At 43.9% G+C, this 16,966-nt stretch overlaps 1 protein-coding gene across 1 annotated transcript in view; it reads right to left on the reverse strand.

Annotated features, from left to right (window-relative positions):
- The window catches only part of FBXW11 (F-box and WD repeat domain containing 11), a 144,150-nt gene extending 134,387 nt beyond the window's left edge, over positions 1–9,763 (reverse strand). The window contains 1 exon segment of the mRNA XM_017849423.1: positions 9,558–9,763. Coding sequence (XP_017704912.1) covers positions 9,558–9,602 — 45 coding nt within the window. The 5' untranslated portion in view covers positions 9,603–9,763.
- Positions 9,764–16,966: the final 7,203 nt, after the last annotated feature.

Below are 16,966 nucleotides of genomic sequence, written 5' to 3' on the forward strand. Positions count from 1 at the left end.
TTTTCCCTTTCAGACTAGTCTGAGAAAAGACAGCAGTCAAGCATCTTCCAAGATTCTTTCCGTTTACTGTATCCAGCTTTCTTCAACAAAATCCCAAACATGCACTTCGGTAACTGTTGAAAGACAGAAAGCAATCCATACACCCACCATGGCACCAGCGGCAAAGGACAGCCTCCAAGAAATGGAAGGAAGGGTCAATGGAATGGTGGATCTGAAGCACAGGAAAAAAGTTATAACCCCTGAGTCAGCTATTTGGCAGAAAATGCCTGCAGCAGCATTCCTCACCTCTGTGTTGAAAGGATACAAAACTCATAACAAATAGTGGAACATCCCTAATATTAATATTTACTCATGACTAAATAGCATGCAACTTCCAAATGAGAGCAGCTAAAAAAACTTACCCTATCATCCATATAAACTGTCCTAGATCACTCGGCTACACTGAACTTTCTTATCCATTTTCTAAGATAGCTCCTCCACCATTATAAAAAGTTTGTCAGCCAAAAATAATGATATGAGAGGGCTCAAATCTCTACCATAAAGATATTTATTTACGTACCTAACAAAGAAATGTTTTGGTTTGCTACATATAAGACATCCTATCTACATATTACCCAAATCCTCTACCTAAAATATAGTGTGCTTCAAAACATATAATTTAAGAGTGAACTTCTGACTCAATAAAGGCCAGTCCCGTACAATGGCCAATCATCAGATAAACTGGGAAGAATCATAAAGAATGCTAATAAACAATTTACTAGGTGACACTATTAAATATTAAGTCCTATCCACATTATATCAACATTCTTTTTCTACCATATCCGACTGCAAATTCTAAACAAACTAAAAGGGAGAGAGAAAAGGCATTCAACAGGACAGCAAAGATAAAAACAAAAAGACTGAACTTACTGGAACATAAATTTGCTACTTCCTCAATCGCTACATTACAGCCAAAATGCTCCTGCAGTAATTATAATAATACCTACCTTATTGAAGAGCTACTAATTGGCCAAGTCCTTCACATTAATTACCCATATTTAATTCTCAAAAAAGATGAGCAGAAAGAAGTAACCTGTCCAAAGTCTCACATCTACTAGGTAGTAGAGCCCATGACCTTTTCATGGAGCACTATGGACTCCACAGTTCAAGGGTCAGAAAGCCCACGATTTCTGAGAGAGGAGAAGAAATCAAGCTTTACTCTCAAAGGTCCCAAATTAATTAACATGAAAATGGAGTACTATGAAAATACAGAAGAGTAAATATTTCAGCCTAGATTAATCAGTTGGGCCATCCTGAACGGGTTAATTCCCTAGATCTTGCCACTTAAAAAAGCATTTAATTAACAAAAAGCCATGCAATTCTAAGGCCCATGATATTTTTTTTCTTTTCTTTTCTCTTTTTTAAGTAGAGACAGGATTTCACCATGTTGCCCAGGCTGGCCTCAAACTCCTTAGCTCAAGCGATCTGCCTACCTTGGCCTCCCAAAGGGCTAGGATTACAGGTGTAAGCCCCCATGCCCAGCCTAAAACCTACAACATTAATGCTAAAACAAAACACATTATAGGCTGGGCTGGGTGGCTCACACCTATAGTCCCACCACTTTGGGAGGCCAAGGCGGGCGGATCACTTGAGGTCAGGAGTTTGAGGCCATTCTGACCTACATGGTGAAACCCTGCCTCTACTAAAAATACAAAAATTAGCTGGGCCTGGTGGCACATGCCTACAATCCCAGCTACTTGGGAGGCTGAGGAAGGAGAATCACTTGAACCGGGGAGACAGAGGTTGCAGTGAGCCGAGATCGTGCCACTGTACTCCAGCCTGGGCTACTGAGCAAGATTCCATCTCAAAAAAAAAAAAAGATTGTGGCAAGACACACTATAATGGTACTCAAGTAGTCTTTGTGTTTAGCAGCAAAGATTGTAACTGTGACAAAGAATCTCAAATCCAGCTGAACCCAAGTAATTTTTAAATTCTAAGATGTGTTGACAGTCCACAGGCAATGACTCTTAAAGATGTTCTGATTGTTCATATTGTAGGTAAAGCAATTAAAGTGACTGAAATGCCGGTCTATGATTAACCTCACCATAACAATCAGATGAAAATACCTTAAGACTCACAACTTTAAGGAGATCACAAAAGTAAAATCCCAAGCAAATAATGAGGTCTCAAGTTTTTCCCATTAAGTGGTATTACTCTTAAGCCTAAGAATAAACTGGAAACCCAATTTTGACAAAAGTAGCTAGTGAACTATAGCCAGTAGCTCACTGCTAAAACAGTATACTATGCTTTTCAAGGTACAACTATCCAAAATGCAAAACAAATTATAGCAAAACACAACCACAGCAATTTGACTAACAGACTCATTTCTGGACCTCTTGAATCCTCAGGCTTTTCTCCTGTACTAGTGAGTTAATCTTTCTCCCTTCTCTTAAAAAAAAATATATATATATATTCTTTATATATACTTATATATATATATCCTATATATATATTCTTTATATTATATAAAGAATAGTTATTATATTATTTCTTCAATTTGCCTATTGCTGGCAGGCCTTATGCTAGTAATACAAAGATTAACAGATGCCAAGTGAGGAGTGTCAGGACTGAGTTCTTCCTGTCCCTCTGCCCCCTTTCTCTTTGAATCTATCATGTAGTCATTTCAGAGAGCCAAAATATATTTCACTGTTAGTTACCAAAACCGGTTCAATGTTCTCAAGTTAACTCCTAAAAAAATAAACATTAAAATTACTCAAGTTCCTTTTCCACAATAGTAGAACCTCAGTCTTTCTTTTCTTCTGTGGATCAGAGGCTTTTTATTATACAATAGTTTCCTACATTCAATATACTTATATTTACATACCTCTCTATCACGAGCCAAAGAGCCAAAGCTTTTTTTTTTTTTTTTTCATTTTTCATGTTAATGTCCCAGTGTTTCTACTTCACAGCTTTCCATTTTGTGAAGATCTTCATTGTTGACTCAACCTGAGAGGGAATTTCCTAAAAATGCTTCCCGCTGACATCACAGAACTCTTCCATCTTTTAGTTTCATTAAAACAGTAAGAACCAGGTTAGAGACACCCTACTGGATTGTCAGGTCTTCCTGGTCTGTCTCTCATTTGCCTACAAAGACAAACTTCCTCTTAAGCAATTGTGATCAGCAGAAACTAACCAAGGGTAACGAGCACATTCTTAACCAACAAGTTTCTTCCCCCATTGTCAACTAATTCAATGAACAATACAACTCATAAGGAAATCTTGTATGAATTCTCACTGCTTATTCTGTTAAGGTCAAAACCATCAGCTTTGATGATGAAAAGAATAAGAATTCAAAAATCACAATTTGTCATTCTAAACTAAACCGATTAAACATAAATCCCAATGCTCAATGTCAACATAAACTAATCATCAGTCTCTTTCTGTCAGGATACCAGGTATAAAAATAGGACTGGGGGGGTTCTCTCTGTAGTTACAGCATAGACCTAATTACGCCAAATTGGTAGTCATTGTAATAGTATCTCCCAGATTTTCCAAGACAGTATTGACTCTGTATGATTTCATTGTTTCTCCCAAAGATGGCTCATTAAATGTATGGCTAAAAGCAACTAAATATTAGTCTTCTGTAAAGCCTCACAAATAAATACATGCACAACTCAGGAGAAAAAAATAAAAACCTTTTCCACACCATCTGTCTTGACTTTGCTTTAAGGTCCCTGTACTTGTGGGGAAGTTAGTATGGTCAGCATTTGAAGAAAAGCAAGCCTCTGCAAAGTCCTTTCACACACCTCTCTCATATAATCCTCCCAACAACTCAGACCAATACCTAAGTTTTCTTATTTTTACATATAATAAAATCATACTGCAGAAAGGTTATCTTTCTTTAGGTCACACAGCTAGCAAGTAACAGAGCTAGGATACAAACTCAGGTGTTGCACTTCAAAGCCCATGCCCTTTCTGCTAAATCATGCTCTTTTAAGGTCATGGAGCCCTTGGAGCTGATCAACTATTTGGCAAACCTGCACCTACTGATGCAAAAAGTATTCAGTTTCCTCAATTCTTTGCTAACAACCACTCTCTGAGTTCTATGTAAATCAATCTGTATGTGTGGAAAGTCTGTAAATAAAGGTTACTGTGTCTATGGACGTCCTATGAACCACACACCACCCACCTCTTCCCCCTCCCCATCTTACTTCTCTATTCATCTCTACCTTTGTCTTAAGATATTCAAAAGGAAATCTTAAAAGGTTTCACTGCACGAAAAAAAGAAAACCTAACATTAATTTAAATCCACATTGAGCACCCATGTGCTGAGCCCTGTGAAGGGTAACAGGGCAATCAAACACAGCCTCTAGAAGAAGAGTCTAGGCGCAACCACAAGTTGTTATAATATAGAGGATGACATAAGTCCCATAAAACTTAGGAACTGATTATTGTGTGGATTAGTAATGTGGGTGAAAATGCTTAGAAAAGAGGATAGTTAAGACACAGGCAAAAGGCATTAATGTCTGAAAATGATCACCAGGAAAATTCAACCCAACATTTCCTGAAAGCCTACCACAAAGAAGATGCCGTGTGGTATGAAGGAATGGTGTGTCACAGGAAGATAAATACGGCCCCAGACCTTCCCATGAGGAGTTCATCATTCAACAGAGAACAGGAACAGGTAACTATAATACAAGACTGAAATACGTTAAGTGCTACAGGATAAATACAAAGTGCCAGAATTCATTCATTTCATTTAACAATGAGTGTCATATAGGCAGTGCTACATAGACACAAAAACAAGATGGTATCTGCTACCATAATATAAACTGACATCAAAACAGGTGGCACCTATTGTGTTTTATTGGGGGTGGACAGGACTTCATCAGCATAAATGAAAGAAAAGATTGCTGAGATGTAACCTGAGCCAATTTGGCCAGAGAACCACCTATTAGATCCTTTTGATAAACATCAGTAGCCTTCAATAAACGGGCTTAGGTCCATTTCTATCGATGCTGACAAAGGAAACGTGTGAGCAGAATTTGGAAGACCATGGTCCTCCATGCGTTGGCTAGAATATACAGCAAGCAAGGAAAGTAGGCAGAAAAGCCATAAGGGAGAACAGAATAGAAAGGAAGATTGGAATTGGAATCACTAGGACTTGAAATGCTTTCTTTTCTATGAAGAACAAATATCACAAGGTGGAATCCAGGATCCCACAGATCTTACAAGGCAGATAATTTTGTTTCTAGAATTCATAGGCTCAAACAACACTAGTAAAAGGCATATATGTGCTGTTTTGTGAATCTATGTAATGGCCAAGTGATTCTCCTGGGCTAGCTCTCTGTTTGCAGGAGACAGACTATAGCAGTCAAGAGCCCAGAATGCCAAGATGTGTGTGCAGGAACATGTTTATCCATGTCAAATCTGAAAGGATATCTAACCTACTGCAAAATCAGGGGCAAAAATTGATATATTTGGGCCACAGCCTCTTTAGGCAGGTCAGTGAGGTCCATATATTTTATATAAATTTGTGTGTGTGTGTGGTTTATTCATTTGGACCCTATTGAAACCTGGGTCCACTGAGCGTGCATTCAGTAAGTCAGCACCTCTAGTGGTGTGCTACATGAGGAGAGGGATGGTGACAAAGTAATATCCAGTTTCTTGATGAAGTCACTAAACAACCCCACTCACCCCCTTAGAAAGTCAATGACAGGAAGAAAAAAAATGATCCAAAAAGAAAACAAGACATTTCCAGCAACCTCATTTATTTATTTATTTATTTATTATTATTATTTTTTTTATTTTATTTTTTTTTTTTGGAGAGCATCTTGCTCTGTTACCCAGGCTGGAGTACAGTGGCACAATCACAGCTCACTGCAACCTCAAACTCCTTGGCTCAAGAGACCCTCCCCACCTCAGGCTCCTGAGTAGTAGGCACTATAGGAGTGCACCACTATGCCTGGCTAATTTTTTTTATTTTTTGTAGAGACAGGGTCTTGCTATGTTGCCTAGGCTGGTCTCAAACTCCTGGGCTCAAGCAATCCTCCCACCTCCTAAAGTGCTGGGATTGCAGGCATGAGCCACCGCACCTGCCCACACCTTCTTAATAAGGATCAGTGTATTTTAACCTATATTACTTCATTCAACAAGTAATACAACCACTTAAGAGATAAGATAGAAAGGAAATGACTCACTTAAGGTCACTTAGCAAAAAGGGAAGTCATTTACCAATTAATTATAAACCGTCCATTAATTGTGTACAGGGAAGAGGGGATTCACTCCCACCTGTAGAGGAGGCAGGACTGTCTTTCCTAAAGTGATAGCACCAATTTCTGCTGTTTCCTTACAGGGTAATCTAATCATCTTTCTCTTCCAATCAGAAGCTCTTGTGAGTGCTTTCTAGTGATAGGTGACAGAAAATCAAGTCATATTCCTATCTCAAGGGCTGTTAAATACCATGTGATACATATCGTACAGTTCTCATTCTTCCCAATGAAGTCCATTGAACATAGCCTGATAAACTCTACATATTTCCAAAATGAATGACTAGTTTTCTACCTCATTCATAAGGCGTATTTTACCAAACTCAGAAGTTTGGAAAAACAGGCCCACTAACAGGTATAGCACCGGGCCAGTATATAAGGCCCTAACAGTCATCTGGTGGTTAAATTATTTACCATTAATAACTGTAAATTCTGGGTCTAAATTAAGAGTTTATAGATTTAAATAATACTAAAATCTGAATCCTATAGAGCGGGTCAGTAGGAGAAGCAACCTTTGTGGACCCAGGCCTCAGGCAGGGATAGGAGTCAAAGTGGGGGGTTATATTTTAGAAATTTAATTATTCTGCTATTACCAGCTTTATTTCCTAATATACTTATCAAAATGCAAGGAAAAACAGAAGAATCAATATTAAGGAAAGTAGAGGGATGAAGATTAGAAAAGGGACATAACCAAGAAGTCTGTTTCCTCTTTTTAATACAGCACACTTTGGAATAGCAAATGAAAGTTATCTTGTTAAGCATTAAGTGCCAAACTGGTACAAGCAGCACAATCACAAATATTTGAGTACTGAAGCTGACTCATAAAATCTAAAAATATTTCATGCTTTAGGCTTTCAAAACACCATCAGTTTAACCCCTTTTCTTCCATCAATCGGATTATCTTGAAACCAACGTAAAAAATATTTTTAACCCAGTTCTGGAAACTGTAATTTAAACGCAGTGAAAACAGAAAGCCACATGCAATTAGATTCTAAGGCATTATCATTCCTACATTTGATTCTGGATTTACTCAATCAGTTGTTAAGCACCTGTGCTATTTTACTAAAATAAATACATATATTTAATTTACGATAAGGGTTGTCTAAGAGTCTTAACTGGTATCCCTTTCAGGAAATATCAAAATCCTTAAATAAAAGGCCATTTTAAAATTAATTGTAATATAACTGAACTCTTTGTTAAATTTTCTAAGAATTCCAGTTTAAATCCCAGTTTACAATGTCCTTAACAGGCTGAAATCTCTTTTCATATCAAATCTAGGTGCTATCATGTAAAATCAAAACTTTTTAAGTTATAAGCATAGGAAGCCAGTGAATTTAGGCCAAAGGTTTTTTTGTTTTCTTGGGTTTTTGTTTGTTTGTTTGTTTGTTTTTTACCATACACTGACTTGGGTTACAATGTATTTCTTATAATTCTTTTGAAAACAAATACATTTTCGTTACTTTTAAAAGGAATAGAAATGGAAGGAGCTGGGAACAGCCAATTTCAAAGAGTCACCAAGTTACAATTTTTCGATATGAAGTACTTCTGTTGTAAGTACCTGCATTGTGTGTACATTTTTAAGAATATGTAATATACTTAGTCGATTTAAGATATTTACCAAAATAACCCACTACAAAAGTTACAGAATACCAAACACTTGACTACAAGTATGATAAATTATGCTGAAAAGGAAAATCACTCAGCATGTGACATTATCCCTTTGAAAACAACCCCACGTGCACACACACACGCACGCAAAATCAAAAACTATCAGTTTCTCTTTTTTCCTCCTAGTTTTCAAGAATGCTAGAGAAGTCAAGCTCTGTGAATTACGCAAAGGACAGCAAACATTAAATTGCCTCCATATTTATGCTACCGTACTTCCATTTTTAAAGCAAGCATCTCAACTCCCCAGACACCATCATCCACAGAAACCATGCAGCTATCCAACAGACTTTCAGTGTCACCATTTATTATTTATAGCGTTAAATGGGGGAAGTGGCTCTGATGTCACCAACCCTACCCAGTGGAATCACTGACTCAATAAACATTTTCACACTGAAGAAAATCTGGCTGGGAAAACATTTTGCTGGGTTAAGTAGATTCTTCCACCTCTCTCCTCTCAACCCTGGGGAAGAAGTTGTTACCGTGTTAGGAGAGATACAAAGAAACTGTCAAGGCTTCCACAGGAAGAAATCCTGGACATGTCCATTTGCTGATGCAGACTTCCTCTTCCCAACTCTCCAGAGCCCAGTTTGATTTCCCTAATGCTCACATTGGCAGATAATATCTGCCATATTTTATTTCTTCCACCAAATCATCCACCAATTAGCAAATTCTTCACTTCTAGCCACTCTCTCACGGTCCTGTTCCTAAAAACCCCTTCTGGCTTCAAATCCTAAAGCTTCGGAGGAGGGTGGAGGGTGTCCACGGACCGGGGAGTCTGGCCTGACTGCCAGTGGTTTCTAACAGAAGAGTGGTGGCTTCCCCCGGGGGCCAAGGATTCTTTTCTTTCTGAGAAGAAAGAACTCGCGGCAGTGATAAGGATGGCTCCCTCCCCACTCATCCCCAATTTCCCAAAGCAGCTCTGGAAAACGTGAAGTTACGGCTTCTCTTTCCTGGGGGATGGAATCCAGAGTACCTGGGGCCTTGCTATACAAACATCCCTCTCCGCCGGGTAGGAAACCCTTTGTCCGAGAAGTCGGACACCACAAGGGCCCGGGAAAGAGGCCTCCTTATCCGCCACAGCTTCAAACCCGAAAGCTCCCTGCCCCCCCAGCTCTGTAGGGCCTATCCTGGCATCCACACAGACCTAGGCTGGGGAGTGGGTGCTGAGACCCCCTCCTAGGACGCGGAGGCCCAGGCGGCCCTGACCCATCTCCTCCGTACTCCTTCCCACCACCTCACTCGGCCTGAGTGGGGCTTGCAAGCGCGGTGCGGGCCTGGGCCGAAACAGAGGAAAGAAAAAAAAATCCCTTTCTAAAAGAAGGAGAATGGGGTGCTAGAGCGAGTGCGACCTAAGTCTACAGCATAAACGAGAGAGGGTCGTCCGAAAGCTGGGACCGGAGACGGGACAGGGGGTGGGGGAGAAACGAGGGGCATAGAGGGGGCCGGGCCAGGACCGGCCGGAGATGTCGAGGGATCAGAAGAGCCCGCGCCGGGTCCAAGGCCAGGGAAGACCGGGGGCCCGGGTCTGGGCCGAGGCTTCTGGGAAGGGCCAGAGCCGGCCTCGCACCGGACGTTGAGGTGGGCAGGCCCGCCCGGGGCCGGACGGACGGAAGCACAGACGGTCCAGCGGGCCGCACTCACCATGAGCTCGATGGTCTTGTCCTCAATCACCGAGTCGGGCTCCATGGCGGCCCCGGCGGCCCCGCCTCGCTCTCCCCGCGCAGCAGCGAACGGCCCGGGCGGAGGAGGCGACGGCGGAGGCGGCAGAGGCGGAGGCGGCTATCGCACCCACTCTAGCTGCCAGCCCGCCCGGGCCGCCGGCAGCTCCGCCCTCCCCCTCGGCGAACGCAGTACGCAGAGCGGGGACTACACCTCCCAGCAGGCGCCGCGGCCCGCAGAGCGTTGTGGGACCGAGCCTCTGACACTGGGCTGCTGGCTCTTGGCAGCCCGAAGCTGAACTCCGAGCTGACAGTAGCACTGGACTGTGGGCGTAGGACTTGCACACCTGAAGAGTTAACAGCTTGCTCATGGTAGGGCCTCGAGAGCGCCACGACTACGTGTCCCAGAAAGCCGTGCGCCCGGGTTCTCTTTCCGGCTAGCTTCTCCTGACTTCCTGGCAGCCCAAGGCTCCCCAGACCGGGACGGAAACTCCGAGGCAACTCCTCACTTGTCGGAGATCCTGCTTGTGCGACCCATTTCCGCACATGCGCGGTCCATGCCGCAGTGCCCACTCGACGCCTAGGTAGCTGCGCTGCCCGTCCGCCAGTGTCTGGTGGTAGGGGCAGATGGTGGAGACAGGTGGGTTCTAGGGGCGTTAGGAAGGTGTATAGGCCTGGGGCTCAGGTGTGAAAGGACCAGCGAGTGAGAGAAACTCTGCCCGGGGAAGAGGCTCTGAGAGGATGGGCATCCCAGGAGTGAGGGTTTCGAGATTTCTTCGGGAAAATGGGGGTTTGGGGAAATGTGCTGTGGTGCTGTCTGTATGTCACACGATCTACGAGGAGCTAAGAGATTAAAGGGAACCTGCGTATATCGAGCCCCTTATTCATTCTTTCAGAAAATGATTATTTTTTAAGCATCCAGCTTCTGCTGCGTACCGTTCTAGGCACTGAGAAACAGCTCTGAACATGACAGACAATGCCCCTGTTCTCATGGAGCTTAATTCTGGTAGAGGGACGACAGACATTAACCGAAAGAGTGGCTAAGAAGGAACACACAAGCGGAGACTGCTTCTAGTGAACTCAGCCTCCAACTCTGTGTAACTTAGGTCTGTCAGTGCCCTCTAACCAAATCCCACCAGGAACACAAGGATCGTTGAACAAACTGGGTTTATTACTAGTTGCAGTGACTGAGAACACACATTGAGGAAAGATGGGGCTCTCAGTAAGAGTTGTTGGTGATTTGGGAGAGGTTTAAGGAAGTGAGAGCTTCACGGGATTAGATACTGTCAAGAAGAGAGGGTCGTTCCATGATTGAGCCTCTCAGTTCATCTTGTCTAGAGGAAGGGAATTCTAGATTGAGGTAAAAGCTTGTACAGGTAAAGAAACAGCAGCCTGGCCGGGCGCGGTGGCTCACGCCTGTAGTCCCAGCACTTTGGTAGACCGAGGCAGACGAATTGCTTGAGCCCAGGAGTTCCAGACCAGCCTGGGCAACATGGTGAAACTCGTCTCTACAAAAAATACAAAAATGAACCGGGCCTAGTGGTGCCCGCCTGCTATCTCAGTTACTTGGGAGGCTGAGGTGGGAGTATCGCTTGAGCCCAAGAAGTGGAGGTTTCAGTGAATGGAGATCGCACCACTCCACTGTACCCTGAGTGATAGAGCCAGACCTTGTCTCAAAAATGGGGGGAAAAAAAATGCAGCAGCAACTTCCTCATATTAGCCAAGTGGGGATGTTGAGTCATTTTTTGTGGTTTGGACAATCATCAGGTTTTATCTTTTTATCTGTGTTTAGACCTGATTATAGAGTGGTCTTGTATTTGTCTAGATCTATCATGGTCACAGAGTGACCTCGTCTGATGTTGATGTTCTTTGGAATTGTTTTTGTTCTACAGGAAAACACAAAGCCAAGCTATAAGGGCCAGGCTATGGTCTAGTAACATCATGGCGTGTCTGATTGTACCAGGCCAGCTTCCAGATATCAGAGGCTGCTTTTCACTTTCTCAAATTGTTTTTGCATTCTCTGCACCTACCTATAAAGTGAAAGGGGCTGGATGACCTAGAAATCTTCCCATTACCAAGGACCAAGCTACAGTAATTTGCATGCATTCAGGACACAGTATAAGTTCCCTGCAGGTAGACTTTGAAGTTTCATAGTCCTTACCTGGTGCTTTTCACCAAGGGAATTGAAAGAAAAGCAATAGGAAGAGCACAGAATTGGAAAGTTCTTGCCACTGTCATGCTATCTGAATTTCACCAGGTCCCTTCCACTATGGCCCTTAGGACATTCATTAGTAGAACAAAGGAGTTAGATATGACCTCTGTTTCAGTTACCTACTGCAACACAACAAACCGCTCAAGACTTAGTAGCTTAGAATAACAATGGTTTATTATGATTTTACAATTGTGTGGGCTAACCCGGGCTCAGCCCGGGCCCACATGGTATTAGCTGAGGTTACAAATTGGGCTGCAATCAGCTGGGATCTCATTCAAAATGACTTCATCCTCTAGGGCCTCTCCACCATGTGGCTTTTTATCAATCAAACGTCTGCATAGTGACTTGAGAAAGGACAAGCCCCGTGAACAAATGCTTATCAAACCTCTGGTTGCACCACACTTGGTAATGTCCCACTGACCAAAACTAGTAGTATGGCCAAACCCATAGTTAGTGTAGGAAGGGATTGTACAGGGGTATAAAAACAGGCATGGGGTAGGAGTCACACCTGGATGTGACCCCTCACATACATATGTTTATCCTACACCATCTTTTTTACTGTTTTAAAAAACTGATAGTTTCAGGTTTTAAAAATCTGAATTTCCAGCTTTTCTTGAAAAATTAGAATATCTGACAATTAGATCTACATGGCAACAATATGCAGGGGTTAAAATAGCAACTACCTTTATTTAACCGTATATTCTATGGTTTTTCACAGTTGCCATCACTCCTTTTTGTCTTATATGTGCATGCTTCACTCATTTAAGTTGCATCCCTAACCTGTATAGGTATTTGAGTTTGCATCCCCTGACATTGGAACTGTCGTGGAGATAAATCAAGGTTTCTGTCCTTTTATTAAAATCATATCCCTGGGAGCATGGAGAGGGGCTGCCATCTCTGTGGCTGCACCATGATCTACCAAAAAAAAAAAAGAAAAGAAAATTGTATCCTGCCTTAAAAGGAAAAAAGTACTAATATTATTAGGTCAAATTCCAGGAGCTCAGTGGGGTTAAAAACTCATACATAGGAATTAGCCAAGTATAGTGGCTCACAGTTGTGGCTCCAACTACTTGGGAGGCTGAGGTGGGAGGATCACTTGAGTCTGAGAGGTTAAGGGTGCAGTGAGCCATGATTGCACCACTGTATTCCAGCCTGGGTGACAGAATGACCAGCTTAGGTACCAGACCAGCTTCTGTGACAAAACAAGACCCTGTCTCAAAACAACAACAATTAAAAAAAAAAAACCCACTGTATATGTGGTAAAAAGAAGTCTTATCCAAGCTGTATAAGAGCCTAGCCCAGCGAAGGCTTTATCACCTTGCTCTCACCTCTTCTCAAACAAGAACTCAGGTGCTCTTATTGCTTCAGGCTTGATGGCAGCTGTTGATTAGATTTGGTCGTAGACAAAGGCAGAACACCTTGAGGCATATTTCCCACAGTGTTTCAGATAGCTCTTGGCTGAGATTTGCAAGACGTGATCATAACAAAGTGATTCCCCTGAGGTCCAGCTCAGAACCCAGAGTTGCTTAGATTGTAGAATGGGCCGGGCGCGGTGGCTCAAGCCTGTAATCCCAGCACTTTGGGAGGCCGAGACGGGCGGATCACGAGGTCAGCAGATCGAGACCATCCTGGCAAACACGGGCAAACCCTGTCTCTACTAAAAAATACACAAAACTAGCTGGGCGAGGTGGTGGGCGTCTGTAGTCCCAGCTACTTGGGAGGCTGAGGCAGGAGAATGGCGTGAACCGGGGAGGCGGAGCTTGCAGTGAGCTGAGATATCGCCACTGCGCTCCAGCCTGGGCGACAGAGTGAGACTCCGTCTCAAAAAAAAAAAAAAAAAAGGCACAATGGTGCATAACATAAACTGTATACAATGTAACACTCCTGCTGGGGTCTCAGGACAGCACTCTGTAATCAAATACATTCTTCTGCAGCAGAACATGTATGTGCCTGTCATCAATTTATAACCTCATAGCTCCAAATCTACCCTTCTTTTCCATGCTTGGAGATACTGGAGCAGGATCCTGTAAATGTTTCTCTGGCAGCTGGCACTGTGTTTAACTCTGTCAGTAGAGAGCACTAGAGGAACACAGCAGAATGAAGGGCTTCTCATCCTGGTTCCGGTGTACTTTCTTTTCCTTCTTGCTCTGTGGCATATGACAGCAAATGGCTTATAGAACCATCCCTTCCTCCCCACACACAAAGGGGGCTGGGACATTCAGAGGGTGGTGGCTTCCCAGTGAGTTTAGTGGCACCTCAGTAGGCAATTTCCTGCTTGCCAGCCTCGACCTGTAACTTTTTTTTTTTTTTTTTAAATATATGGAGTCTCGCCCTGTCACCCAGACTGAAGTACAGTCGTCGTGACCTTGGCTCACTGCAACCTCTGCCTCCTGGGTTCAAGCAATTCTCCTGCCTCAGCCTCCTGAGTAGCTGGGATTACAGGCACACGCCACCAGGCCCGGCTAATTTTTTGTATCTTTAGTAGAGACAGGGTTTCACCATGTTGGCCAGGCTGGTTTTGAACTCCTGACCTCGTGATCCACCTGCCTTGGACTCCCAAAGTGCTGGGAATACAGGCGTGAGCCACTGCGCCCGGGCTTTTTTTTGTTTTTCTGAGACAGAGTCTTACTCTGTTGCTCAGGCTGGAGTGCAGTGGCACAATCTCGGCTCACTGCAATCTCCGCCTCCCAGGTTCAAGAGATTCTCCTGCCTCAGCCTCCTGCAAGTAGCTGGGATTACAGGTGCGTGCCACCACACCCAGCTAATTTGGGGGGTTGTTTGTTTGTTGAGACGGAGTTTTGCCCTTGTCACCCAGGCTGGAGTGCAGTGGCGCAATCTCGGCTCACTGCAACCTCCGCTTCCTGGGTTCAAGCGATTTACCTGCCTCAGCCTCCCGAGTAGCTGGGATTACAGGCGTCCTCAACCACACCTGGGTAATTTTTTTGTATTTTTAGTAGAGACAGGGTTTCACCATGTTGGTCAGGCTGGTCTTGAACTCCTGACCTCAGGTGATCCACCCACCTTGGCCTCCCAAAGTGCTGGGATTACAGGCGTGAGCTACCTTGCTGGGTTGCGACCTACTGTAACTTTTTTTTTTTTTTCGAGATGGAGTCTTGCTCTGTCACCCAGGCTGGAGTGCAATAGTGCGATCTCAGCTCACCACAACCTCTGCCTCCTGGGTTCAAGCCGGTCTCCCGCCTCAGCCTCCCAAGTAGCTGGGATTACAGGTGCATACCACCACGCCCAGCTAATTTTTGTATTTTGAGTAGAGACGGGGTTTACACCATGTTGGCCAGGCTGGTCTTGAACTGTTGACCTCGTGATCCACCCGCCTCAGTCCCCCAAAGTGCTGGGATTACAGGTGTAGGCCACCACGCCCTGCCTGACCTCCTGTAACTCTTAAGCAAACTTTGTGCAGTGGTCCACAACCAGCCTCTCTCCTGTGAGGTCTGAATCTCAGCCTAGGGGTGGGGGGCGGTGAATGAAGAGACTTCCAAGTTTGTTGCTTCCTTGGGCACTTGCTTAGCCCTAAAGTTATTGGCTATTCCCTGTAACTGCTAATTCTGTTTTTTTTTTTTTTTTTTTTTTTTTTGAGACAGGGTCTTGCAATGTCACCCAGGTGGGAGTGCAGTGGCACCATGATAGCTCACTGCAGCCATGAACTCCTGGGCTCAAGCAGTCCTCTCACCACAGCCTCCTGAGTAGCTGGGACCACAGGGGCATGCCACCCCACACGCCTAATTTTTTTTGTTTTGTTTTTGTAGACACAGAGTCTTGCCAGGTTGCCAGGCTGGTCCTGAACTCCCGACCTCAAGTGATCCTCCTGCCTCAGCCTCCCAAAGTGCTAGGATTACAGGCATGAGCCACTGTGCCCTGCCCTGTTTCTTTACAGTTGTCTTTGCCTCTTTGTACTTAATCCTCCATAATAATTCTTTATATTAAATTTTCCCAATGGAGTGCATGGCGGAAGTGATGGGGTGTGAGTTCCAGGAGCAGATTATAAGAGTCATGTGGCTTCCTCTTTGCTCTCTTTCTCTCAGGTCGTTTACTCTGGGGGAAGTGAGCTGCCGGGTCATAGGGACAATCAAGCAGTCCTGTGGATGGGTCCATGTGGTAAGGAACTAAGGCCATCTGCCAACAACTAGCACTAACTTGCCAGGCCTGTAAGTGAGCCGCCTTGGAAGTGGCTTCCCCGGCCCCATTCAATAGTCTTGACCTCATGAGAGACTCTGAGTCAGAACCACCCATCTAAGCCATTTCTGGATCCCTTACCCACAGAGACTATATGAGAGAATAATTTTTTTTTTTTTTTTTTTTTTTTTGAGAGGGAGTTTTGCTCTTATTGCCCAGGCTGGAGTGCAGTGGCGTGATCCCGGCTAACTGCAACATCCGCTTCCTGGGTTCAAGCGATTCTCCTGCCTTAGCCTCCCCAGTAGCTGGGATTACAGGCCCCCACGACCACACCCAGCTGATTTTTTGTATTTTTAGTAGAGATGGGGGTTTCACCATGTTGGCCATGGCTGGTGTCGAACTCCTGACCTCAGGTGATCCACCTGCCTCAGCCTCCCAAAGTGCTGGGATTACAGATGTGAGCCACCTCGCCCGGCCAGATATTCTTATTTTAAACTACTAAGTGTTGAGATAATCTGTTACACAACAATTAAGACCCCAAAACAAGAGCTACTTCAAAATACTAGACTCAGGGAGACCACTTTTTGTTGTTTTTTTTTAATAGTTTAAGTTCTAGGGTACATGTGCACAATGTGCAGATTTGTTACATATGTATGTATATATGTGCCATGTTGGTGTGCTGCACCCAATAACTAGTCATTTACATTAGATGTATCTCCTAATGCTATTCCTCTCCCCTCCCCCCTCCCCACAATAGGCCCCGGTGTGTGATGTTCCCCTTCCTGTGTCCAAGTGACCTCATTGTTCAGTTCTCACCTATGAGTGAGAACATGGGGTGTTTGGTTTTCTGTTCTTGCGGTAGTTTGCTGAGAATGATGGTTTCCAGCTGCATCCATATCCCTACAAAGGACACAAACTCATCCTTTTTTATGGCTGCATAGTATTCCATGGTGTATATGTGCCACATTTTCTTAATCCAGTCTGTCACAGATGGACATTTGGGTTGATTCCAAGTCTTTGCTATTGTGAATAGTGCTGCAATAAACATA

The sequence above is a fragment of the Rhinopithecus bieti genome, unplaced genomic scaffold (assembly GCF_001698545.2).
Source record: "Rhinopithecus bieti isolate Rb0 unplaced genomic scaffold, ASM169854v2 scaffold_30732, whole genome shotgun sequence".
Classification (NCBI taxonomy): Eukaryota; Metazoa; Chordata; class Mammalia; order Primates; family Cercopithecidae; genus Rhinopithecus; species Rhinopithecus bieti.